Source organism: Phallusia mammillata, chromosome 3 (assembly GCF_965637545.1).
Source record: "Phallusia mammillata chromosome 3, kaPhaMamm4.hap1.1, whole genome shotgun sequence".
NCBI classification, from domain to species: domain Eukaryota; kingdom Metazoa; phylum Chordata; class Ascidiacea; order Phlebobranchia; family Ascidiidae; genus Phallusia; species Phallusia mammillata.
This window is the reverse complement of record NC_137254.1, coordinates 17,539,352-17,566,820: the sequence shown is the minus strand read 5'-3', so window position 1 is coordinate 17,566,820 and position 27,469 is coordinate 17,539,352. Positions and strand designations below refer to the sequence as shown.

At 37.3% G+C, this 27,469-nt stretch overlaps 1 protein-coding gene and 2 pseudogenes across 1 annotated transcript; 1 reads left to right on the top strand and 2 right to left on the bottom strand.

The window, feature by feature from the left end:
* Positions 1-12,290: 12,290 nt before the first annotated feature.
* Positions 12,291-27,418, top strand: LOC145219754 (NACHT, LRR and PYD domains-containing protein 3-like). Its single transcript, XM_080087073.1, has 12 exons — positions 12,291-12,405; positions 12,547-12,591; positions 12,708-12,767; positions 23,237-23,293; positions 23,390-25,152; positions 25,472-25,630; positions 25,887-26,039; positions 26,113-26,274; positions 26,435-26,596; positions 26,780-26,941; positions 27,082-27,234; positions 27,329-27,418. Exons 1-12 carry the CDS (start codon positions 12,339-12,341, stop codon positions 27,416-27,418), a joined length of 3,033 nt encoding a protein of 1,010 aa, XP_079943199.1. The 5' UTR covers positions 12,291-12,338.
* Positions 14,444-16,333, bottom strand: LOC145220574 (uncharacterized; annotated as a pseudogene).
* On the bottom strand, positions 16,338-17,222 carry LOC145220586 (uncharacterized; annotated as a pseudogene).
* Positions 27,419-27,469: the final 51 nt, after the last annotated feature.

Genomic DNA, 27,469 nt, shown 5'->3' with positions numbered 1-27,469 from the left:
ATGACCTGTATTTTGATCGTAATGTAACGAAACAACAGAAATAGTTACGTAACAATGACAATAGGCCTGGGAAATGTTTTTTTGTAAACAAAACCAGATGAACAAAATATAAGGTTGTAAATCCAGGTTTATGTGAACAAAACGGAAGCTACTCGCGTACCACCTGAAAAACCTTCGACACACACACACAAAAATAAACCATAAGGTATAACTTATTTTATAAAATTTGAGATGGTATGCTTTATTTGCAAGATATTGCCCTGCCCCTGTACAATCACTTTAACCGAACATTCTGGAAACGCGTGGACACTTACGGACGGGAAAAAATGACAAATGATGTGGCAGTACTTCGCAGCAAACAAAATATTTAGATGCAAGGTGCATTCCACCAATAATAGATTCGACAGAGTTGCAAAATCATATGTTTAAAAATAGTGCAAAATGTCTTTATCCAGGTTGGAAAGAACCTGTATTGATACCCTAGCCTAGATCACTGATCTCTATAAACCCTGGATACTGGCCGTCACGGTTGAAGCAAATTGAAGCGTAATGGCGGCTGAAAAGGAAGCCCCAAAAATGCATTGCGGGCAATGGGGAGAGAGTGGAAAAATGTCGATAAATTTTGTTTTAGGCATTTTTATAGCGATTTTTTCAGATATGATTTGTAGATTAATAGGACGCATGTCTTCCAGTGTGTAATAACCAATAAATATGCGTAGATTGACTGTGAGGTGTATGTATGTGTACTGGAAATTAAAACTTTTTTAAGTTAGTGTTGAACTAAATCTTTAATGAGTGGTAATCAATGTTTTTGTGCAATATAAGTAATTTCCGTGCTTTTTTAAGTATTTAAGACTTGATTCCAACAAGATGGCTATTTTTTTTTTACACAAGGTGATGTGATACTTTGTGTGACATTACCTTGCTTATCCAAACTGCTTGTTTTTGACTGTCATCAAACTCCTGGAAATTCTGAGGAACAAGTGGTTTGAACGTTTCAATTAAAAACACAAAATAATAATACAATATTTCAACTATTTTGCTCAAAATATTTTTAACAGTATTTGACTTTTTTTCTTGATTGAGTGCATTAGATTTGGGTGTTTATTATCTATTATAAAATTGGTGTTATTATAAAATTTTACAATTCTCATGAAGTTGTTTCTAAACATTTCAGACACAATAGGGTGTATGTTTCTCCAATAAGCAAAATTAAATGTCTTAGGTAAAGTCCACTGGAAATGTTTTAGTCTCTTTCCACACCCACAAGCTTCACGACACTGCAAGATTACAATACAATTTTTTCTGCAACAAATACACTATGAAGGAATTGGAATCACATTAGATGTTTTATTTGTGTATAGGCTACTGTTTTACTAGCACTGTGTATGTTTTGTAATCATTTCTGAAACATAGCCTGTAACATGATATGCTGCACATTTAAGTAGTAGGGTGCAGTATAAAATAATTTTGACTTTAGCGTTGGAATAAATAATTTGTGAGTCGTAATGAATGCTCTGTTTGCTGTCTAAATAGTTTCCCTACAAGAATGGCTCTTTCCTTCAGACAAGAGGGTGTGATGTATGGTGTAACATCATCTTGTGCTGATCCAAATTGCTGTTTTTGGCTTTCACCAAGTTTGAAGTATAATTTTGTAATATAAAAGTTGGCTGTAGTGGATTCATCCTAAACTATTTTTCTTTTAAAATAGGCGTTGATTACTGTTGTAACAGATATACCAGACATAAAACAATTATGTGGGCTTGACATTTACCTAAATAATTACATATACCCTATATAAGTAACTATGTACACAATGTGGATTTTTTTTACTTGTAAATGTATTTGTTCTTGTAAACCTTTGCTTCTAAAAAACAGAACAGATGAATACAGAAGAAATATTTTCATTACTGAACTGATTTTATGCTTTGCAGAAAAAAACACAAAGTTTGAAAGTGGCTTATGGTTTAATTCTCTTAATTTTTATTTAAATGTTATCACTACAAAACTTACTGACGTACTAATACAGAAATTGTCCTGATCCACGGATGCAAAACTTATTTGATGAAAGTTTAGGGCAGGATTGTTAAACCTTTTTTTGCAATTGCTTATATAATATTATGAGAATTCCAACCACACCCATGAGGCTCTCACTTGTGGTCGTTGGCATTTTTGTTAACCCAGACGCCTCGCCAGTAGCCATATGAAACTGGGTGTTCTAAGTACAACCACACCTGTCGAGTGTTTAAGACTGTTTTTAGGGTTTCATAACTGGCCCAAGCTCTTGGTTTACCACGCCTTTTTGAGCGTTCAAGACTACAAAAGTCTTAGTGGTTAACCACACCTTTTTGAGCATTGAAGACTACAAAAGTCTTAATGGTTAACCACACCTTTTTGAGCGTTCAAGACTACAAAAGTCTTAATGGTTAACCACACCTGTAAGGCGTTCAAGCAAAAAGCTTATTGGTTAACCACACTCAGGCGTTCAAGCTGAATGCTTAAGGGTTAACCACACTCAGGCATCAAGCAAAAGATGCTTAATGGTTATAACCACACTTGGGAGTTCAAGCAAAAATGCTTATTGAATAAAAATTTAACAATTACATTTTGTTTCTATGTGCTAATGTTAGTTGAAGCAACTTTACCATCATATGACATAAATAATCATGTACACAATGTGGAGCAGGGCTTCACACATATAATACAATATTCGACATAAATAATTATTTGCACAATGTAGAGGTGAGCACAACACAATACCCTACATTGCTAATTATGTCATATTTTTGGGTTTTGTCTATTGATGGCTAAAGAGAACAATTTTATTTAGCTTCTTCCTAATTCTCACACCTGTGATTTGGGCTGAAGTTTCCTTGCCAAGGTGATACAAACGAATTATACAGTAAGACTGTGAAACAGATTTAATTAATGATAACCTGTGGTTGTCAAGGATAGAACAATCCAAAGCATGGCTATCCAATTCATTAAATACAGTGGTTGTACCTAAACGCTCCAATACTAAGTTGGAAATAACAAGATTCATGTTTTTGCACTGCGACAAATTTTGACCAGTTGAGATTAAAAGCCTTTGAAAATGCTTTTCAGTCTCTTCACAAACCTTTACTACACTGGAAGATGGCAAAAACAACCCTCTATTTTTTAAAGACAAAAAACTGGAACATGCATAAGTCGGGTTGGAACCTAATGCTTTGGTACAATGCCAGCACTTGGTATGTCGTAAAACCATTTTAGAGACATAACCTGCAATATAGGATATAGCTGCCTTTTTGAAACTTGACAGCACTTGAATGTTGGGAATGTCATTGTAATCACGATCTTCCATATTGGGCTGCCTTTCTCTAAGATCATATTTTCTGATCAGTGCTGCATCAGTGATGGTGACTTCCCCATTGCTAGTGATACAAGTATCTGACATCAAGTGTAAGATACCTGTGCAGTCTTGTTCAGTGCAGTTTCCATTGCTTGCTTTAATGCTGCTTCGCAACAGGAGACGTTTATATGCTGTTGTAAACTGCTGTGATGTAGGATTATTGTTACAGCCACCAGCTGATCGAATAGCACTAAAAAACAGTTCCAAATGGTCTTGACTTAGTTTGTACATCAGTAGGTATTTTCGTGGGGCATTTATTTTTTCTACCCATTCCAAAAAGAGACCTTCAGTACTTTTAATGCAGAGCATAAAACCAAGAAAACCAGTTTTCCTTCTTGACGTATGCAATGGAATTTTACATGGGGTTTGAAGTTTACTTATGTATTGAAAACATTTGGAGAGAAATGGTTTCCATAAATGTTGGTTGGTGATTCGTAAAGCAGATTTGTATCCTTTTGCAATTGGGTTGCGAGAATTTAAAATATCGAAGAGTCGGTCAAACAACCTTAAAAATGTGACTGTGGCCTCAGACCCTGTAAACTGTTTAAGACCAAGTTCCATTCGGCAATACTCAATAGCATCAGCCACATTGGAACTTAGAGCTCGAGCCGCAAGATTTACTTTCATTTTTTGTTGTTTCCACTGCACATGTGCTAACTTAAGCTTGTTGCCAAGTCTTAAACCTTCTTTTTTCTGCAATTTCTCTAGTTCTACAATGTAACTCCAACTAATCTTTTTACCACTGGCATCATATAAAATTCCCCAATCACCAAGGGTGTTTCTGACCAGCTTTAGCATGTGACAAACATCAAGCATAACAAAAATATTTTCTCCTTCCAAAGATGGGTGTGGAAAATATGGTCTGATTGCTGTAGGGTTGAAACATACACCCAACTCAGTAATCATTGTCAGATGACATGAAGGGCCATCACAAGTTAAGGACATTATTCTGGCACCAGTGTCTGCTACTCTCTGAATGCACAACTTCACAATATTTGCTCGCTCTGCTCCACTCAAGCCATCAATGAAAAAATATGCACATGGTACCTTCCATGACCCATTTACACAAACTGCCATTAAAACCAAGGCATCCTTGGCATATGGCAAAGAATCATCATCTGTAATATTATTTCCCAAGTCTACAAATCCACAAAATCTTTTTCCATTCCAAGCAACATGCTTTTTTATTGCCATTTCATCTAACATTAATGAGCATACAACCACATCTCCTTTATCTTCTGCTCTATTGACCATCTCCTTTATGGCTAAAAAGGAAGCTTCTGTAAAACCCGGTTCAGCTGGAACCTTACTATACCACCTTCTGATCTGTGATTGATGTGGTAAAGCAAGTTTAAATGTTTTACGAACAAATTCATAGGCCTTGGCTGAATAAAACTGCAATGTCAGTGCAAAAGATTTTAATGCTGGAGAATATGCTAAACCTTTTCCAGAACGTTGACCAGCCAACTTTACTCGTTTCAATAAATCTAATGAAACTCCACTGTAACTATTTTTAAGTATCTCTTCACCAGGGGCGGCTCGTGCGAGGGGGCTGCGGAGCTGCAGCACCCCCAGTATTTTTACTTGACATTCCTATTCCAAGTTGTTATGCAAAACAATCTTTACATATAGTTTTTATGTTTGATCAGTGTATACTAAGAATAACTTTTATGGCATTAATCGGCATTTATTAAAATAAAATTAGTAAAAATTTTGTATTATTGAAAAAAACAATTTAAAAAAAATCAAAATAATGATAAGTTATCTATGGCGGAGCTGCAGCTCCAGTTTCGTGACGTTTCATGACGTTTTCAGTTGTGCGCATGCGCACTTGAAAAAGCCACATGCCGGGCGTAATAGGCGAGAGGGGGCTGTGTCTCGCGCAGCCCCTCCCGTGACGTAGCGCTAGTTGTGTGGTCTGCTTCGCGTCAGTGAGCTCCAAAGCCAAACCCGTGTACTGTGTTTTTAAGTTCGACAGTGAGTGCAGTTAAATAATTATTTTGCTATCATTAAATTTATTGTTTGACTGTTAGTCGTGACTTTTTAAGATGACTGTAAGTGAGTTTCAGTTTTTACAGTTATCAGTGAATTAAAAAAGTGTATCTAACACCTTGAAACAGAAAAAAAAGTCATCTAACACCTTTAAAAGTCACAATTAAGCTTTATAATAAATAACTGAATTAAAAAGATTTGTGAAAGTATGGGACAAAACATCTGCTACTCCAATGTCATGCAGGAATAAGCAACAACAAGAAATACTCAGTTTTAGTTCCTATAATGCTACCAAAGAAAAATTAAATTTGTGACTGTGAAGTTAAATGCCTCACTGAAATTCAGGCAATATCAAATGCAGAACAAACAACTGCAAGCAACAGGAATTTTGAAATGAAGACAAAAAAAAGAGTGAAGACAATTTAAAGTGTGGATTTCTTAACACACCATGTGGACAGTATTTGCAATCAAGTGCAATCATGTGTATTGATATAATGGACATGTACTGTTTGTCTAACCAGTAGCTGCTAAATTGCTTCACAGGAAGTGTTTCTTAAGAATGAACATTCTACAGACAAGATAGTAGTGACACCAAGCACATCCTATTGTTGACAAAGAAAAGCTAGTTACTCAAATGAAAATGTTTCTGTAGATCTGATGTTTATGATTACTTTGAAAATAATTAATCTAGAGATGATGTTTTGACAAATTAAATTACTAGGATGAAAAATCCTTTTTTGCCCTTTCCATGATTCCTTCAAAGGCAAAACAGTTCTTTATAACACTGAAAAAGATGCCAATTTTTCTGAGGAACACCAATATTTCCAAAAGACTTGCACTTGCAGTGCTAGCTCTAAATAGAAAAAAGTTTCTTAATTGTCATTTGGAAATCAAGGAAAAAGCTATCAATTATCATGCCCAAACTATAACTTCATAATTCATTTTGGTTGGAAAAAGGAAGCACAAGATTTAAAAATATGGTTTAAATTTAAGTGAGAGTGTTGTAAATTTTAAAGCTTGAAGGCGTTTTGCACTTTTTATAATAAGTGTTTTATAAGCTATTTGCCAGCAAGCAGCAATTATAGCAGTTAAGAAACTAAAATACAATTAATAGTCTGTACACAAAAATTCAAGAAAGATGTTTAAATGAACAAGTTCTGAAACCAATGTAATGTGGTTGTTAAATTTGTTAGTTATTATACCAATAAAAAGCTGTATGGCTAGTTTTTTTGTGTGACAATAATCTGTGAAGTGTCATAGAATATGTTGAAAACGCTGACTGTGACTAAATTTACTTAAATGAAACATGACAATTTTTGTTGTCGAACTGAAATACTTCGACCTTTTTCGACTCATTTATATCTATTTTTTCTATATTCCTGTTGTGTTTTACCGTATTTACAACCACTTCGTTTCGAAGCTGTGCCACGTGTGTTTTTGTTTTTCACATTATTACTGAACGTTATTGTGTTTGGCCCGTCGCTGTGCAAGTAAACAAAATACACAAATGATGCCGTCTGCTGTTTACACTCGTGTACATTATTGCGTAACAAAAATTACGTCACAATGGAGTTGCTAGTTAAGATTTGTATTACTTGTTTTTCTACACAAAACAAATGGCTAGAAAACTAGAAATGTAGCTTTTCAATATATTGCCAACTTATATATGTTCAGTAAAGGCTAAAATTTGTGGGGGCAGCACCCCCATAAATTTTAGGCACGAGCCGCCACTGGGAAGAAATCATGTTCCTTTTCTTTAAAAATGCTATAATTGCCTTCATAGATGAAACTTTTTTTTGCATTCTTTTTTCTTTTTGCTTTGCCAATTTTAATCTTTTTGACAAAATGTCAATTTTTTTGTTTTTAACACTTTTCACTTTTTTAGCTCTGTAATAACATTGGATTGGAATTCTGTATTAATATCCCTGTCTTGCCTTCTATCTTCTCCGCTTATCTTTGTTGGTGCATTTCGAACTTTAGTTTGCTAAAATACAAAACCACATTTTTACACTTTTGAATGCTGTATTTGGATCTGATGCTATTGTTGTTTCTTACAACTACTAACTGCACAAACAAACTTCATAAAACTTAAACTTACACTTTTTAAATATTGAGGAAATACTTTAAATCTTGTTGGAATTGCACCTCTTTTAAGCCTCACAAATTTTCCATTTCTGTTAATTTGTTCCTCAGAGAAATGGTCTGAACAAATTACAGATGTTTTTGTTGGTTTCCAGTTTTGTCGGGAAATATTTTTCAGCCAATTTTCTTTTTGTTGTTCATTTGTTGGAAACCTAAAAACAGGGATTTATTTAACTGATACAGATCATTATGGAACACTTGTGACTGGTGACTGCCATGCATATATAACTTGCATTATAAAATCCTAACCCACAAGTTAGAAAAAGTTTAGAGACTACATGATATAAACCGCAAGAAACGCAACTAGTCCATAGATAGTACTTATGAAATGTTCTTGGAAACTTTTTTTTCTGTTCTGTTTCTTCATCTCCACTACCATCACTATCACTTCTCTTTTGGGACGATTTTGCTGCACGTCTTTTTAGGCATCCATATGCACAACACTGGGTACCTCTTGTGTCACTCATCTTCTAAATTCTGTACTTTTTTATAACTTTTATTATGCAATATCTTGCAAAATAAAATGCTGCAATATATACTAATGGTGTTAATTAAAAATCTATTTAGTACAACTAAATTTTACAGCTTTACAATTACACTCTCTTGTCAGAAGAAAAGAGTCATTCTTGTTGGGTATTTGAGTAAAATATGGAGAAACATTAGGAAACTATTCATATACGGCACAAAAAGCATTTATTACGACTCCCAAATAATTTAGTCTAACGCTAAAGTCAAAATTATTTTAGTACTGCACCTGTACCCTACTACACAATAGTAATTTTACAGAATCCACGCAAATTTGTTGGTTATTACTTATTGGAATACATGCCTCCTTTTAAACTACTGATCATATCAGTGTCGTGAAGCTTGAGGGTGTGGGAAGAGACTAAAACATTTCCAGTGGACTTTACCTAAGACATTTAATGTTGCTTATTGGAGAAACATACACCCTATTGTGTCTGAAATGTTTAGAAACAACTTCATGAGAATTGTAAAATTTTATAATAACACCAATTTTATAATAGATAATAAACACCCAAATCAAATGCACTCAATCACGAAAAAAAGTCAAATACTGTTAAAAATATTTTGAGCAAAATAGTTAAAATATTGTATTATTATTTTGTGGTTTTAATTAAAACGTTCAAACCACTTGTTCCTCAGAATTTCCAGGAGTTTGATGACAGTCAAAAACAGCAATTTGGATAAGCAAGGTAATGTCACACAAAGTATCACATCACCTTGTGTGAAAAAATAGCCATCTTGTTGGAATCAAGTCTTAAATACTTAAAAAAGCACGGAAATTACTTATATTGCACAAAAACATTGATTACCACTCATTAAAGATTTAGTTCAACACTAACTTAAAAAAGTTTTAATTTCCAGTACACATACATACACCTCACAATCAATCTACGCATATTTATTGGTTATTACACACTGGAAGACATGCGTCCTATTAATCTACAAATCATATCTGAAAAAATCGCTATAAAAATGCCTAAAACAAAATTTATCGACATTTTTCCACTCTCTCCCCATTGCCCGCAATGCATTTTTGGGGCTTCCTTTTCAGCCGCCATTACGCTTCAATTTGCTTCAAAAACCACCCAACCGTTCAACGGAGTAGCGCAATCCAGGGTTTATAGAGATCAGTGACCTAGATAGAGGGAAATTTCCAGAAAAGACACGAACTTTTTTTATTGTAATATTTTCCATCATGAACACCGCGTATCATTTGTCCCAAGTTATTAGCGGTTCAAAAATTATCCTACATACCCAAATAAAAGTTTGATTTGCTTGTACAAGGATTAAAATAGACTTGTACCCTTTGTCGAATACCTTGTTTAGTTTTTGGTTTTATTTGTATGAAGATTAGTAGTTTAGCTTAATTGAATAACCATAGGTTTACCCGTAATCTTGTGGAGTAAATGGCGCAAACAGACTATATTTTCCCGAAATCGCAAAAATTGTGGCATTACTCTAGCAGCCTAGCGATTGCAATATAAATTGGTGCAAATTCTGCAATAGTTGTTCACCAAGCCAGCTCACTTTAAATCGCTAGCTCACAGCTTGCAAGGAAATTAAATTGTGTGGCAAGTTAATTCTAGTGTATTGTAAAATTTTGCCATAAACTTTACACTATTTCCTGTTGCAGTTAGTTAGAATATAGATGCGAATTTTTCATCTATGTTTTGTCCCGTGCTGCGATTAGAAATGGCGCGTGAGCTGGGAGAAGATAAAGCAAGCAAAACGAAAGAAAACCTCGAACTCATTTTTCACATCTAGTGTAGGTAAATTTGACTAAGTATTCTCTGTTTTGGGTGCTTTGTTTTGCACAGTGTTTTCGATGATGATGTAACAATGTATTTGCAAATCACAATGCTTCCTTTCTCGGGGCATGTCTGCGCTTTAATAGCAAAATTTGCAGGTAATAATTGATTTGTGATCGGCGGAACCGAACCAGAAACTCAGTACTCGGCACCGAGCGTCGCAATCGTTGGTGTTTCACCTAGCGTTGGCTTGCCTTACATGTTAAGCAGAAGGTGCCTTTACATAGCTGAAATACGGTCATGGGCGTTAAAAATTTAGCTTGTTAAAGATTGAGCTTTCAATTATCGCATTGATATTGTACGTTTTTTTGTCAGTTTTCAGGGGGGCGATATTAGATTGTATAGATCTGAAAGGGGCGGCGCAGAAGGAAAAGTTGGGAAACACTGTTTTAAACCATTGTTGTGTGTATCAGTTACAAAAAATTAAATCAGAAGTACCTGATTGCCAGCAAACGTTGCGGATAGCACAGCGATTCGTGGCAGGGGACATATTCATAACGAATGAAGCTAAGAGTAGAACCTACACTAGATACAAAACAAATTATGTTGAATAGTTTCCAAACAAATCAGCTCAGACGCAATGCGTGGAAATTTACCAGCATGTCGTGATGACTTTTCTAGCTCCTCTGCATGTTATTAGCCAATGTTTTACAGGTAAATTGCGTAGGTAGCACATGCATTGATGCAGTAAGTTCGGTGCGCGATCATAAATCAGAAACAGCTTAGCGTAAAAGTATACGGAAGCGCTTGTAAAGTGGATTGAACCATGACGTGATATATCATAGAAATATCAACACAGATGTCAGAAAACTGACATTGAGAAACGTTTCCCATTCCGTGTTGCGCATACGCTAAACTCATCAAATTTTGAAGGATTCGTTGTACCGTCAGAGTTTGTATTTCATAACTTTAATTCAATTTTCATTTCATTCACAGCGCTTCCGCTCCGACGTAATTAAGCAGCGAGCCCCGTCAATGGGACAAGCCTGTTTTTGTCTGACACGGTTGAATTAACGTCAAAATAAGTTCTCGCACTCGATCAGATCAAATAACGGAGCGACGGCGCGCATTGTGACCGTGGTGTTAGTATGGCGTCTCGTTCAGTTGACAGATAGATGCGATATTGCAAGCTTCACTCACCCCAAGTCGCCAGGGTTTAAGCAACTTGGAATATTGTTTTAATTGCGTGAATTGTTACAGTGTGTTTGGTTCAATGAACTGTGTGGAAAATTTTATGGTGTAATTCCGCTGTTATACTGATACAACACAGGTTGTTGGTACAAAGGTGCTGGTTAGTTCGTTTGCTTAGTTTTTGTATGTCTTGTAACAGCGCCCGCGCGTTGATTTATTTTGTTTTATATGTAGTTCAAAACATGAGTAAGTAAGTAAGTAAGTGAGCCGAAAATATATGACCAACAGCTCTTAACGTTCGATAACTAGTAGGCAATTTGTGCATGTGTGCAAAAAATATTTGTGCTGTGGAAACTGCCCGGGCGATAGAAAAAAAAATGGTTACAGTCTAGTAGCTTTTCAAGAGCACGCAGCGAAAGAAATGCAGTTCACAGGCAACAGCGTATTTCCTAACCAAGTTTAGTCGGATCGCTCAGGTGTCGGAAATCGCTAGAGTCCTACTAAACACGACTATGTAGAATAAACTAACATGTTGCAAATGGTTAATGTCTTTCCTTGTCCAATACTGATTTGAGACCACAGGTTTTTAAAATACTGTTAAGTACTGTTGTTTAATACTATTTTGAAAGACCCACTTGCGTCGTAACTTTATCCAACGAGTTCAATAGAGCGCGGCGCGCCAAACCTAAGCGACAAACCTTCACAATTATTAATTCATTATAATTCAATTATTCGAACCCAACAATCTATGCTTCTTTTACCAGCTCAGATTGGGTCATTTCCGTGTTACTAAAGTCAGTCCGTCTTTATGTTGCGTTTTTGATATGAATGGTATAATATCTGTGACGGTTGATCTGCAAAAGTCTGGCTGATGAGTTTTGATATTTTGGGCTGTGGACGATTAATCACAGAAGTGCATTTGTTAGTTATTTTACGAAAAACGTTAGGGCCGTAATTTTCATCATAAACTCTATATAGCGTTCCAAACGTTAGAAATTTGAGATGTTACGAAAACGGTAATAATCATAAGAACTAAAAAATAATATATGATCGCTAGTTATTCTTGAATCATATATATTTAATATAATTTGATTCATATGTTAGGTACAGAACCCATACAACTTCGATAACAGCAAATATCTTAGAACAGATTTGTGATGTAACAAATCATTTGGATGGCCTTTACTGTATAGGCAACTTTGCGGAGATAGGGTTTAGAAATTTTACTTTTTTGTATTTTTTGTACCCGATTTGTATCAACTAATAACAATGCGTCCTGTTCCTTTTGGTTTTTAAGATTTGCAAACCGTACTTGTTTACACGTCTAGTTTTGGTTTAACCAACCAGAAATGGATGACCTAATATTAACTTCGGATAACGATCAAACGAACCGAAAAGCTGAAAGTTCACCAAGAGGTATGTTTTCGCATTGGTATCCGTGTTAACTTTGTCTTTGATTTACAGTTTTGAATTTTTGACGTAACAAATGACGCTTTGAACTTTAAATGTTTTGCCCAAAATAGCTGATGTTTATAACCCTCTTGTTTTCTTGTACAGGATTTTCGAAAAAAGAAGACGAAGACAAAACAACCACACAAATGAGTAGGGTTTTTTGAAAAAAAAGTGTAACAAAGTACATTTTATCTTGTGAATAAAATAAAATATATGTGCTGCACAAAAATGTATGAATTTGACGCTTTTGTATTTATTTTTCACAGATTTAGAACAGTGTAGTTTGGAGAACCCGGTTTTCAATGTGGCTGAAAACATCACCTTGAGTAAGGAAATGCATGTTTTTGTTGCTAGTGTAAATTTGAAATAAAACATTTTTCTGCAATAGTTAAGATGAACATAAATTCATAACTGGGATCAGCCCTGAAGCGTCTATGCTGACCAGCGATCACGGCACACTCATATATAAATCACAGTACGCCAGGCATACGAGGCATGCGACGGTGCTTGTGATTCGACTTTCGATGGATTCTCCACTGAGCCTGCACAGCTCAGTTGGTCGAGCGCGAGTCCCGGAAAGACTCCTGTCGTGGTTTCTAATCCCATCGCAGTCTAGATTTTTCTAGCCTACGCCTTGCCAAATGGTGGTGAATGCTTGGTGACCGACTGATTCGGTATGGCGCCTTCAATGGGCCTGTCGTACTGTGATTTATACATGAGTTTGCCGTTATCGCTGGTTGGCATAGACGCTTCAGGGCTGATCCCAGTTATGAATTTATGTTCATCTTAACTGATACTGGTCAACTGGCGATCCTCTACTACAATGGTTCTCAACCAGGGACCACGAGCTATGTTCCGGGGGGCCACGGGTATAGATTCACCAGAAACACCCACTAAAAATCATTTTTTTACCTTATTTCCTAATTTAATCAAATATTTCACACACTATTTGTCTATATGGAGGTTTTTCACGATTACGGATTCTTGTTTACTCTATTCGGCCTGTTTAAAACCGATATTAGTGTGGCGCCCAATTTAATGGTTGCCAAAAGCCTTCGAACACTGCACTAACGTCTAGCCACGGAAAAACCTAGTTTAGACGCGTTCGAGCACTGCTGTCTTTATTTAAAACACTATATAAAACAAGCTCTGCAATATTGGCAAAGTCACTGCCTGCACAAAAATCAACACAACTGAACAGTACGACAGCCAGTTTTATTTGGCGTTAGTGTATTTACCAAATTACCTATGACCGGGGTCTCCAAAGTGCGGGTGATGAGTTTGTAGGAAATAGGTAGGTATGTGTATTACGTGTTCTGCGACTTGCGCTTTCTGATTCTACTTGCAGCAATAGGCCAGACTTGGGTTAGTTTGTTTATTCAGCCACCAACAGTAATGCAATTTAATATACGCCCAACCGAAGTCGAATCGAATAGAATAAAGTCACTTCAAAACCACAGAATATATACACAGATCAAAACAACATAATTAGGCATACGTGAACAACATCCCGTCACTGGTACGGATGCCCACAACGTTCTCATCCTGTCCCACGCAATAACGAACAATTACATGACATAGCCACTTGTGGTTCCCACGTTATAAGTCACGTAGCATATGAAAGTTACGTAATGGAAAAGTTACAAGTCATGGCAGCTCTACCCATGACGTCAATGCGAATATTACATCATTATGTTACATTAGTCTTCCCCCAAGAAGTGTTTTAGACTGATGTTTTGCGAGACAGTAAACGATACAATAAGCGAAAACGAACAACGATTCGAAAACAAACAATAAGAAAGACAATACACACACTGAGTTGCGTCTTTAGGTAAACACTTGAGAAAACATTTTGACAAAAAGACAATAGTACACAACGATAATAACGTGACGATAATATTTGATCATATAAGTAAAATGATAAGTCGATGCCAGTATATTCTACAGCTATTTTGTATTTGCTTTATTTATTTATTTATTTATTTTTTTTATTGGGTTTTATTTGTATTCATTTTTATGGGGTTTTTAGCACCACTTAACACAATCATTCCTCAACTCTTAATCCAAATTTGGATAAATTTGGTTAACATTATGAACATTGGTAGTAGGGATAAATCCTACTTCCTCACCATTATCAGGCTTAGGTTCGTTAACCTTATCGTTTTTACGATATGCCTCAATTTTTCCCCGGGTTATTTGAATGGCTATTGGCAGATAGTGTTTAAGAGCCCAGAATGTTAGGATTCCGCCCCATATAAGAGCCAAAAAGAAAAATACTACCATAATACCGCCTATAAAAGGGCTTGTAATATTACTTATTGCGGCAATAAAGACATTTGTTACCACATTTTCTGCCGTCTGTGCAACAAAATCCATATCGGCATCGACATTACTCTTTAGGTTAGAGTTTATGTAATGATATAGCTTATCATGCGTAAGTCGAGCCTGTGACAAAGCCATTAAAATGCTCGTCATGTCATCTAGACCAGTGGAAGGTCTAGGAAATTTGTTCATAATGGATTGATAATCGACAGTATGTGGGGTATAATGAACAGGAGCTAGTTGGGGAGTAAGATAATGTACTTTCGAGTTAACATGGGCTAAGGTGTAATTTTCATAAGTATAGTAAACATCTCCCACTTTAAAAGACATAATGCGTCCTGGAACATAATTCTCAAGGAACTTAATATTTTTATAAACATAGCCATCTCTATAATATTGACCCGTGATAGAGTGATTTCCGTTTGGGTCTTTAAATTGAATAAGAGGTCTAGTAGCAAATAAATTACCATGACGTAAATCACGTATAACAGTTCCGGAAACTGGTTCACATGTTATTGCGGTAACGACATCACCAATAGTAATGGCAGCTTTGGGTATCGCAAGGAGTTGACTTAAGGTTTCTCCTGGATATTGGCGAGCCAATAAGGAATATATCGTGGTAAGCAAAGAAGTTAATTGACACTCCAAATAATGAATATCAGCGGTTACATTTACGAATCCTTCGTTCACAGTATCACTTAACTCGGTTAAAAATAGGCCCAAAGGATTCGAGCTAGCAATAGAGTCATTAACATCGGGAGGAGGATGCCTTGCTGCGAAAGGGGTTCTTAGAGCACTACAATTTTCTGGAACTAAAATTAATCCTCCAGGTGCACAAAACGGAATATCACCATAACAATCTCCAACATTTGACGAACATTGTACACTATGATGAATACTCATACCAAGATCACGTATTTCCATTCTATAAGGTGTCGACAATCCTTTTTCGAAATGGATAAGTAATTCATGAGTACCCAAAGGTGTAGTAACAGGACAATCAATACGATCAGGTACAGACCACACATACGAACGTGTCCCCACAGTGCACGCGCCTCTATGAATATTGCAATTCGATAAAATTCCGAGAGCGCTTTTCATAACCTTGTTTATATGGTCATACAAAACAACAGACTCAGTAAGAATCGCATTTCTGACACTACCTTGTGCCGAAGTTGGCCAATGATATTTAATTTCAAGCTTATTTCTAGTAGACCATGAGGACTTAGTTAAAGGAACTAAATCACCCATAGATGATGTCTTATGAGTTCTGGACCATTGTTCACAAACACTAGCAAGAGGAGCACCACCACCAAAAAAATATGAAACACTTGTATACTTTTCTATCATAACTTGGCACATACACTTTGACTTTAATAAAATCAGTAGAAGGATGATATACTTTTGCCTTGCAAGATGTTACGTTTTCAGGTTCAGGGCGCTTGCATGGCGGAGGTTTGCTTATTACGTATTCACCATCCGACACTGTTTCGTGGCAAACCTGAAATGTCTGTTCACACATAAAACAACCAAGAAACATAACAATAAGAAAGCACTGTAAACGCAGCATGACTTCAGTCTCTGTATCTCAAAGGTTTCCTAATTTCACGTCCTCTTCTCGTCTGTCTAATCGGTTCAATCGGTATCTCAGGAAGAGCCGAACTGGTCTCTCCTGTAAGTAAAGGATCTGTCGTTAGGTCAGTGTCTATGTCAGTGTCAACTACGAAAGAGGGTACAGTTTCAACCACAGCATCAGTGTCCTCAGAGTTATCATCGTTGTTAACAACATTTGGTAAACGTGCAACCTTAATTCTGTCAACATTGCCAAAACAAAATATTTGTTATGTCTTTCAAGAACTTTAAACGGCCCAGTGTAAGAGGGATGCAAAGGCGGTTTGTGCCCAGAAACCTTGACAAAAACATGTGAGCTAGTTTGTAGATTTTTATCAATATAGGATCTTCTAGCTGGCTGCTCACGCCTGGGAGAAAAACGTAAACCCGACATGAAAGAAGTTAATCGTTTAGCATAGTCAGATTTGGTTTCACTACTCTCTACTTCCTCGAAAAACTCGCCTGGCAATCTCAACTTCTTTCCTGATACCATTTCTGCTGGAGAAGCATCTAAATCAACATTATGACTAGCGCGGATTCCAAGAAGAACCAAACCAAGATTAGAATACCAATCAGTGGGATTTTCATAAGATTTTAGAGCCGCTTTTAGACGTCTATGCAATCGTTCTGCCAAACCGTTGCTTTGGGGATGATAAGCTGTAGTTGAGCAAAATTTAGTGCCCAACATTTTGCATAAATCTTGGAATACACCTGACAAGAAGTTGGCGCCGCGATCGCTAGAAATTCTCAAAGGACAACCAAAACGCGCCACCCAGTGGAGAAGAAATGCATCAGCACAGCTTTGGGCAGTGTAGTCAACCAGAGGAATAGCGTCAATAAAACGTTTAAATCTGTCAATGATTGTTAATAGATAAGAGTATCCACATGAGTTTGGAAGTGGACCAACAATGTCTATGTTAAGATCACAATACTTATCAGTAGGTTCAACATAATGAGATAAAGGTGCAATGTTGTGACGGTAGACCTTGTTTACTTGACAAGGTATACATGTCTCGCACCAGTTTTGTATGTCTGCGTTCATACTCGGCCAGACATAACGTTCACAAATCAGCTTCCGACTGATTCTGATTCCATGATGACTAAGATTGTGTAAGACATCAAAAACACGTTTTCTAAACTCAGTAGGTACAACAGCACGAAACACTCCAGTAGATATATCACCAATCAAAGAAGTTGGACTTCCAGGAAGACGTCTGCTAACTAACTTTAAGCTTACACACTGATCTGACAACATCTCTTGGAATTCTGCAGTCTGCTGACCTTTAGCAAGTTCCTCTAAATCTAAGACATCATTAGAAAGTTTAAGAGCATTGATTTCGATTCTAGACAAACAATCCGCCACTTGATTATGCCATCCTGCAATATGTTCAATGCGGTTGGTAAACTGTGAAATGTAATCAAAATGACGTTCTTGTCTAGGAGACAAATCATCAGATTTAGCCAAGAAAGCCTTGATCAATGGTTTGTGGTCAGTTATGACGTTAAAATCTCTGCCACGTAATAAAGGTTTAAAATGTTTAATGGCTTCATAGATGGCAAGAAGCTCACGATCAAAAGTAGTGTATTTCCTTTGAGCTTGGTTTAGACCTTTGGAAAAGAAAGCAAGTGGACACCATTTATCATCAAAACAGCTCCCATAGCAAAGTTGGAGCTATCACAAAGAAGACTAAACTTTCCATTCATCTGAGGGTATTGCAGTAGTGCTTTCTCGCTTAGCAACTCTTTTGACTTTTCAAAAGCCGTAATTGCCTCAGGGGACCACTGAAGAGCTTTTCTCTTTACCTGATCTTTCCGTAGCATTGCATTCAACAACCTTACATGAGCTGCACACTGAGGTATAAACTTGCGGTAAAAAGTTAGCATACCTAAGTATCTACGTAATTCTTTCGCTGTAGTAGGTCTGGGAAACTTTCTAATTGCCTCAACCTTTTCTTCTAAAGGACTGTAACCTTCAGTTGATATCCTGTGTCCTAAAAAATCTAGAACAGTTTTTCCAAAATCACTTTTGGCAACATTGACCTCAAGTCCATATTCATCAAGTCTTGCCAAGACAGCTCGCAGATGGGCTTTGTGTTCTTCAGCAGAATTGGAAGCTATCAACAAATCATCTCTATAACAATAGACAAATGGCAATCCTTTTAATACCTTATCCATAAAAGCCTGAAAACTATTCGGCGCATTTCTAAGCCCAAAAGGAAGTCTAAGATATTCAACTGCCCGTCCGGGAATTACAATAGTCGTCTTAGATATAGAATCGGGTGCAAGGGGAATGTGAAAAAACGCATTTTTTAAGTCAATTTTGGTAAAAATCTTTCTTCCATGTAACCCATTCACAAAATCTGCAAGATTTGCAATTGGCCTATTCATACTTTGGGTTATTGCATTTAACGAGCGGAAATCCCCGCACGCGCGGAAACCACCCCCTTTTTTAGGAACAACATGCAGGGGTGAAGCCCACTGGCTTTCGCTATCTCTAACAACACCTTGTCGTTCCAATTCATCAAAGTGTTCATTCACCATCTTCAACATTTCAGGCGACAATCGTCTAGGTCTGCAACTCACTGGATGACCTGTTGTGATAATCTGATGTGTAATGTCGTGCTTAATTGGTTTTTCCAACGACATAGGCTGAAGGACAGAGGGAAATTCAAGCAGTATTCTCTTAAATTCATTGCTTTCATCTTTACTTACAAAATTCTTACTTTTCTGTTCCACTGTTGTCTTATGCTCACTACCAGCTGTCTTAGCTGCACTGTTTACTTCACTTCCTAAACCTCTAACATACTTACGATTGCCATATCTACGGCTTTGCTTCATTCTCAAACCATCATGACTAGGCCAGGGAAAGTCCCTGTGGGAAAATTCCCTACAACAACTTGGCTGCGACTGACGTGACTTACGCACGTCACGTTCATGATGCGCAAAACGTGGTGACGTCATATAATTGCCACGCACACTTCGAACACCAGAACATCGCCTGGAGCAACAGCAACTCGGATCACTGTAAAACTGTGGTCTTGTTACAAGTCGTCTGTTGGGTACATCAACTAAGAGAGAAAAGGCATACAAAAAATCACTGCCAATCAGAGCTTGGTCAACATCACAAACAACAAAAGTCCATGAAAAAGTACGACCTAAACCAATATCGACATCAAGACGTTTTAACCCATCAGCATGAATAAAATTACCACCAATACCATGTAAAATCTTATGCTGACGAAAGAACTTATTTTTGACAAACCAACGAGGAAGCAAACTTACATCAGAACCAGAATCAACTAAAAAAGAAAGATTAAAGTGCTTATCAAACACACAAAAAGTCCGTTTCTGAAATAAGCCTTTCCTACCAAAATCCGGCGGAAAGGCGCTTACTAGTTTTTTTTATTCTTGAACTGATAATTCAAACGACAAGGAGGATCACAGCGCTTAGCATTATCACCAAAAAGTGCATGATAATAACAAAGATACCAGGACCTCTAGACCAACGTTGTTCAAAGCGATTATTCTGCTGAAAACCAGTATTAGGGCGCCCAAAACGACGCTGATTAATCCAAGGCCTTTGGCCCGAACTTTGCCAATTGTTACGCGGAACAGCGGGTCTCATTTGCTGGCGAAATTGAGGTACCCGTGGTCGAAAGTTACGACTACCAGACATAAAACCGTTGTCTCGCGGACTCGAGCACAACTGGTTTGACAATGCGTTAATCTGTTCCACCAACTTATTCATACGTCTCTCCATGTTATCATTAAGTATTGTTTGAGAAGAAACAACAGGCGTTACAGCCACGGATCTACCCAAATCTGGAACATCAATCTTAGGCGAACTAAGAGACATCATCGTATCAGCCTTCGCTGCTAAATTCTCCAAAGAATCGTCATAATCAGTCGACAAAATTAGGCGCACATTAGCAGGTAATTTATCAATGAAAAACCGTTTCAACAACCTTTCAGTCGTAGCGTCCAACGGACCAGCGTGATTTAACAACGAAATCATCTCATTAAGCAAATCAGTGGGACGTCTACCTTGAAGACTAGTCTCATTAAGAAGCTTATTCAACCGAGTAATATCACTTTGTTCATAATAACGCAACAACGCTTGCTTAAGAGTGGAATAAGGAAATTGGTCAATTTCAATTTGCAAAACTGCGTTCCCAACCTTAGCAATCTGTTCCTGATTAAGACAAGACACAGCGTAGTTAAACATTTCAAACTCACTGGTTATATTACAATTAGACAAAATCGCCTCGAAACTTCTAAACCACGCTTTGGGCAATTTAGGCCAAAATTCAGGCAAACGCATTTTGGGCGCTTGCTCTGCTAAAGTCCTTTTTCCTGTACGGTTACTTGCAAAATAACGGTTAGAACTATCTCTATCAAAATCATTATCATCATTAAACATAGGACGTGGCATCTTTAATGTATTGGAACTAACATTCACAAACTCCGTGTCTGCCATAAGCGTAGACCCTGGTTTTGTGGTTGACGAACTTGGGCCAGGGGTTAGTTCGTTATCGGTCATTTCGAGAGTTGATGGGATAACCGTATTAAATGGAGAGAATTTTACCGTAGACTTAGGGGTTGACGTTTTACTCTTTTTCTTACCAGCGAATGGTAAAAATTTCTCCATACACTAGATGCTTTGGTTGAACGTTACCACAGTACAATAATACTAATACTTAATGAGTGACAAAACTATTTCACGTAATATAATGTTTAAGATTGGTTGCAGTGACTCGTAGTAAAGAAAAGTTATTGGCTTACAATGACATTACACAAAAAAAAATAAGAAAATTTGCATGCACACATTACCGATGACGTCGTCGATTCGTTATTTCCACCAGATGATGCGGTTCCACTCCTGTGATTCCACTCCTGTTGTTCCGTAATCCAATTGTAATAGACAGTTCGTGTTCCGATCTTCGTACCTCGAATAATGTGAATCCCGTACACGATCCGATGTCCGTACCACGAATGATGTGCGACCTCCAAACCCGATCCGTCTCCGAACGTACGCGAATGGATAGTGTCCTCCTCAGTGGCTCGAGCTCGATTGATTCGTCAAGAAATTGAAAGCTCGTGCTCTTGAATCCTTGTGGATGGATTGATTGATTGATAGTAACCTTCTAGCACTTGGCAAGGCTTAGTGCTTGTTCGTCGACCCGTCGTAGTCTAAGCGATGCTTGATTGTTGCGGGGTTAAATTGTACCGCTTGCTTGATTGTTGCTTGACACTTGAATGGATCAGAAGGTTATTTGTTGAATGGTTTAAGAAAGATTATCTTCGTTTAGATCAGGGGTTCTTAACCTGGGGTGCACGCACCCCCAAGGGGTGCGAGAACTGTTCCTAGGGGGTGCGGGGATGCTGAATCATTAAGGTTGGTTAGGTCTATTCTATTTAAGCAATTACAGAAGGGGGAGCGAAAATTGGTTAGTGATTTGAAAGGGGTGCAGCAAGGAAAAAAGGTTAAGAACCACTGGTTTAGATGATGAAAGATCTTCCGACCAAAAGTACAATTGTTTTGGTACTCACGGTCACAGTTGTTCTTCTTTGATGTATTTCGTCTTCTTCTTAGTCGTTATTTTGCTGCTGGAAGCTATCACGTCGGGGTCACCAAATTGGAGGAAATAGGTAGGTATGTGTATTACGTGTTCTGCGACTTGCGCTTTCTGATTCTACTTGCAGCAATAGGCCAGACTTGGGTTAGTTTGTTTATTCAGCCACCAACAGTAATGCAATTTAAACGTGGCTTGACGTAATGTGATTCATACGCCCAACCGAAGTCGAATCGAATAAAGTCACTTCAAAGCCACAGAATATATACACAGATCAAAACAACATAATTAGGCATACGTGAACAACATCCCGTCACTGGTACGGATGCCCACAACGTTCTCATCCTGTCCCACGCAATAACGAACAATTACATGACATAGCCACTTGTGGTTCCCACGTTATAAGTCACGTAGCACATGAAAGTTACGTAATGGAAAAGTTACAAGTCATGGCAGCTCTACCCATGACGTCAATGCGAATATTACATCATTATGTTACAAGCTGGATGCGGCCCGCCAAAGTTTTGAGTCCGGCCCGCCGCGCTTTCATTGACAATTATCATACCAAGTCGAAAATATATGCTTTGCCGAGAGTATGTATACAAAACAGGCATCCTATAACAACAACGCGACGCAGAGATTAGATACGTTTTAACTTTATTGATGTAAAAATTGATTTTACACAATGGAGTCAAAATTCTCAGACAAAAAGTAGTCACTTTCTATAACATACATTAATGAATCCTATTCAAACGATTCAAAATATTATCGTAAAACCAGTATTTTTATACATGGACTGTGCCTTTTCGTCCGGATTATGTATGTCTGGGTATTTTTTTCAAAATTGTCGAGATCCGGATCAGAAATCGCGATGTGCAATTTTGTGTTGTAATTTTAAGTTTCTACACCAGCGGTTCCAAAAATAGGATTAATTTTGTCAGACGGCTAAGTGCTAAATGTTGTTTAAATGTTCTTAATATTTTCTTTTAGATCGTGGGACTGTATAGGTCCAAACTTGCCTGTTTATGGTCTATCTTTCTCCAGGGCTTGCTTTAATTTAGCATGCACTTGACAAATTAATAGTTTCGGTCTAGGCCGTTAAGAAACAAAGCAATTCCAAAACTTCAACAAAACGCTACCTATTTTAAAGTTTGCAAAGATTATCACCATAAAACAGGTTCAGTCGCAAGAAGTTCAATACGGAACGTAAAGTCACATATTCCCCTATGCGAAATATACCTTATGTTGTTGCTCCATACGAAATATACCTTATGTTGTGTTTTTTTCAGATTTCGGTTCGAACAAAAAAACAGACTGGGAGCAGACGTTGCCAACAGAACTGCAAGGTTGTATGTTACTTGTTGCTTTTTACCTTAAAAATAAAATAAATCTCGCTTCAAAAAGACTGAATAAACTAAAAAACTAACCTTTAATACTTCCAGCTTCTGTAGGGCACAAAATACGTTCGCTAAGAGAATCCTGGAATTTTTCAACAAAACAGAAATGTGAACAACGAATGGAAGTTCCATTGCATGTCATAAAACAAGACAATTTGAGCGTGGAAGAATTTGGTAATGCATGTAGCTGGTCGTTTAAAAGACAAACTGACAAAATCAAAATAACACCTGACAATATTTTTAACGAGGCGACAACCGTATGTAAAGAAACAAACGAAATATCACATGAACCAGTTAGTATGCAGCGATGGAACGTTGTAGGACTCGCAGGTACGGCCGGAATTGGCAAAACAACGTTCTGCAAACTTGTCTTAAACCGTTGGATCGAAACGCATCCACACTCGTATGCGTTTTATGTTTGCGTAAAAGACATTGACTTCACAGAGAAATACAATGTCTTGCAATTACTTCTGTCATCAAATGTTCATAGTTATGTGTACAATCAGTTATCGGACAATATTTTGTTAGATTCTATTAATTCTACCGCAGATACATTAATTGTGATTGATGGTCTTGATGAAGCTGGGAAATCGATTGATTTTTTCAACAATCCAAGTGGGATGACACTGTTTGAATGTAAAAGCGCTTTCAACATACTTATGAATCTTCTGAACTGTCGCTTACTTCCCAATGCTAAAAAGTTAGTGGCCTCCCGTCCCAATGCTTTGCAAAACTTTAACCCAGATTGCAAACCGCCATTTATGACGCAAGTTTTGGGATTTAATAAAGATTCCCAATCTCTTTTCATCAAAAGTGTTTGTAAAATAGAGACACAGAAAAAACTTGTCCTAACGGAATTAGAAAAACAACCCACCATATCAGCGTTGTGTTTCATACCGATGTTTGCAGGAATGATTGTTCAGTACCTGTGTGACAACGTTCAATCAAACAGACGAATTATTTCCGTTACAGATATTTTCGTTAAAAACCTAGAAAACTGGCAAAGAAGTCCAAAATTCAAAACTGATTCTGAACATTTAAGAAACCTAACAGAACTGGCGTTTGATGGGATCAAGCATGGTCAATTTACGTTTAGCAGTAAGCAAGTAACGTTTGAAACCGTAGAGCCGTTTATGTTTGTCCATGCAAACAATCCACAACAACCGGGCCTAACGATTTTGGATGGAGAAAAAATGTATTTTTTCATCCACACTACTTGGCAGGAGTTTTTAGCAGCACTCTATTTAATGATCTACATGCCTTGCGAGGATTTTGCTGTAATTCTGTCAACAATATTTCGAGAAAATCTTTGGTGGCTCGTCGTTCAATTTCTGTTTGGTTTTTGCAGTCCTCAAATTAAGGGGTCTTTAAATAAGATATTTCCTGAAAGTGTAGCTCCTGAAGAGAAAGTGGCGATTTTAAAAAATACATTCCAAAAATCATTACAATTTTTTAGCAATTTGCCAAAGGATTTTCCAATACCACCAGCTGATTGGTTCAACGTTAAGGCGATGTTAATTGGAAATGAATTTAACTCTAGAAAAAGTGATTCTAAACTTTTCAACATGTGTATTTGGGCATGTGAGGCCGCGGATTTGGATTTAATTACTGGGCTTGCCAACTCATTACCAAATCCACTGTTACTGTCAAGAGAAATTTTACCACACGAAGTTATGTGCTTTTGTCACATATTGACACATGCTGAAAAGAAACGCGTCTTGAATGTTGGAGACTGGTTGGAGTCGGCTACATTTCCTGGAACAGGTCTACATACATTGCTGGACACCGTTCAACATTCGAAACACGGAGTAATTTTCTTCATCTTTTTGTAGAGCACAAATACATCCATTAATTTTTTTGCTTATCCTAGCTCTGTATTAACAACACAAAAACTATTTTGATAGCAAGTAATATTAAACCTATCTATGAACTTAAACCTTACCATTTAAAACAAATTAAACAATGCCACCACGGACTAAAACATTATAACACATCTTATTTCCGTTATGCTTGTGAAAGTGGTGAATTTGTGCTCTTTAAAATACACAGTAAATTCGATTTTGATAGCGTGTTATGGGTAATTCAGTAAATAAACAGAAGCTGAATCTACACTTCCATATTTTGCAGATCAAAAAGTTACATGTTGACCAAGCCGATTTGTCAAAAAACTTGAATGTTATCTTGAATATTCTTCCTGATATGATCGAGATGGCATTATGTGATTGTGACATGACAATTGCTAACGCCTCAGAATTGGCAGATGTGATCTCACATCAGAAGATTCACGTGAGATATCATAGCAACTATTTCACACAGTCGAAAAGTTTTATCATACGTCTTTGCGCACCTAAAAACTAAGAGAAAAATATTTTATCAATTACATTCACTACTTTCTCTGGCAATGACGTACATTTTACTCCATGTCTTTGTGTAATTGCTTTTCTGCAATCCTCGTTGCTGTGTAACATTTATTTTTTTGCTAGATTTGTCCGACAAATCTGTCATGTAGATAAAAAAACACGTCATAATGTTTATTGTGCAGCTGTCTTTTCTCGGCTTGTCCAATAATGACCTCAAAGGCTTTGGTAAGCACTTGGCTAAATGCTTTAACATGGTCGATATCCTACGGCTTCCTGGCTGCAACTTGCAAGACACTGACTTGTTTTGGAAAAATGAATACAAAAGGAACAGAATGGTAGCTACAAGTTTAGAGTTTGTAGACGAAGTTGGTGGATGACTGATTATGGTTAAACTGGTGTTGCCTTTAGATGCGGTGGCTGAACTTGAGCAGAAACGTAATGTCAAAAAGTGCTTTGGACAACTTGGCGCTAAGCGTCCACGACATTGATGGCATGGTCTTGTATAAATGTTGGATTGATGGTCCAAACCTTAAGACTCTCTGCAACGAAATTCAAGAACGACACAAACCGGTAAAGAAAGAAAGACAAGGAGAAATGCAGTAAACCGCCAATGCAGATATGTTGTGGTAATAACCACCACAGTTACCCATAACCTTATTTTCCCAGGCATATATGCGCAAATGTTTTGTAATTTTAGTTGTCAATAATTAAACAATACATTTCTCTACAGCTCGAGGTGTTCAGTCTGGGAGGCAACAGTATTGGTTTGACTGGTGTTGCTCTTTTGTCAACATGTGTACACAATATTAATCAACTGTGGATGCGGAATTGTAACATGGACAAAACTCAACTGAGAATTCTTCTCACTGCTGTTTCAACACTTGGTCGCTGTGTAAGTTGAAACAAAGAAACCATTTTTGCACTGACTTGATATTTGACCAACATACAACAAACCCATAGTGCAGATACTAACAAACGGTGACGGTGTCCACCTTTTAGTTCAAGAAATGAGTGTAATGTTACTACAATAGCGTTACATTATCTTTTAACACTGCTAATTTTAATTTGTTTTAAGATGAGATGCTTAAGCATAAGTGGAAACAAAGTGGACCCAGAGAACTTCGCAATACTCGCCAAGTGTGTTCACACTACCCATCAACTTGCGATTGACAGCTGCAATATAAATGCTGAGGGCATCGAAGTTCTGTGCCATGACATAAAGCTGCGCCTTGAACCAGTAAGTATATAGTTACGTACAAGCCAGAGATTCTCAACGTCAACTAAACTACATTTATGAGCGGGCGTGACGTAAACGAAACTCTAATGCTAGATATTTGGATTTTAAAACAGCTCTAAACAGAATCTTTTTGTACGAAGATGTCGACTCTGAGCTTGGCGGACAACAACATTGGGGATCAAGGCGCCAACGCTTTGGCACAAACTTTACGCAAGATAGAAGTTTACAACGTAAAAAACTGTGGAATTACGCCCGTAGGAGAAACGGCTCTTTGCAAGGTCAACTTCGAATGGGTCAGTACCGTTTATGATCGTGGAAACATGCTTTATTTTTTAAACTCGTATTAACATTTAATCATGGGTTACAAAAAATATATTTTAATTTCAGAAGCGCGAGTTTTTTGGCATACAAAATCGCGGCATGAAATTGGACGTTGGTTCGTCAACTTTACTGCCATGCGAGGAAAGTTCTGTATAGTATAGAAGCTTCAAGCAATCAAATAACTACTTAAAAGACAACATATTCTGC

What these genes read in the sequence shown, in the direction of transcription:
- LOC145219754 (XM_080087073.1), top strand. Translation starts at nt 12,339, where the DNA reads ATGGATGACCTAATATTAACTTCGGATAACGATCAAACGAACCGAAAA. An exon ending in CAAAACAACCACACAAATGA is followed by an intron (nt 12,592 to 12,707) that starts GTAGGGTTTTTT and finishes TATTTTTCACAG; the next exon opens with ATTTAGAACAGTGTAGTTTG. An exon ending in GCAAGGTCAACTTCGAATGG is followed by an intron (nt 27,235 to 27,328) that starts GTCAGTACCGTT and finishes TTTTAATTTCAG; the next exon opens with AAGCGCGAGTTTTTTGGCAT.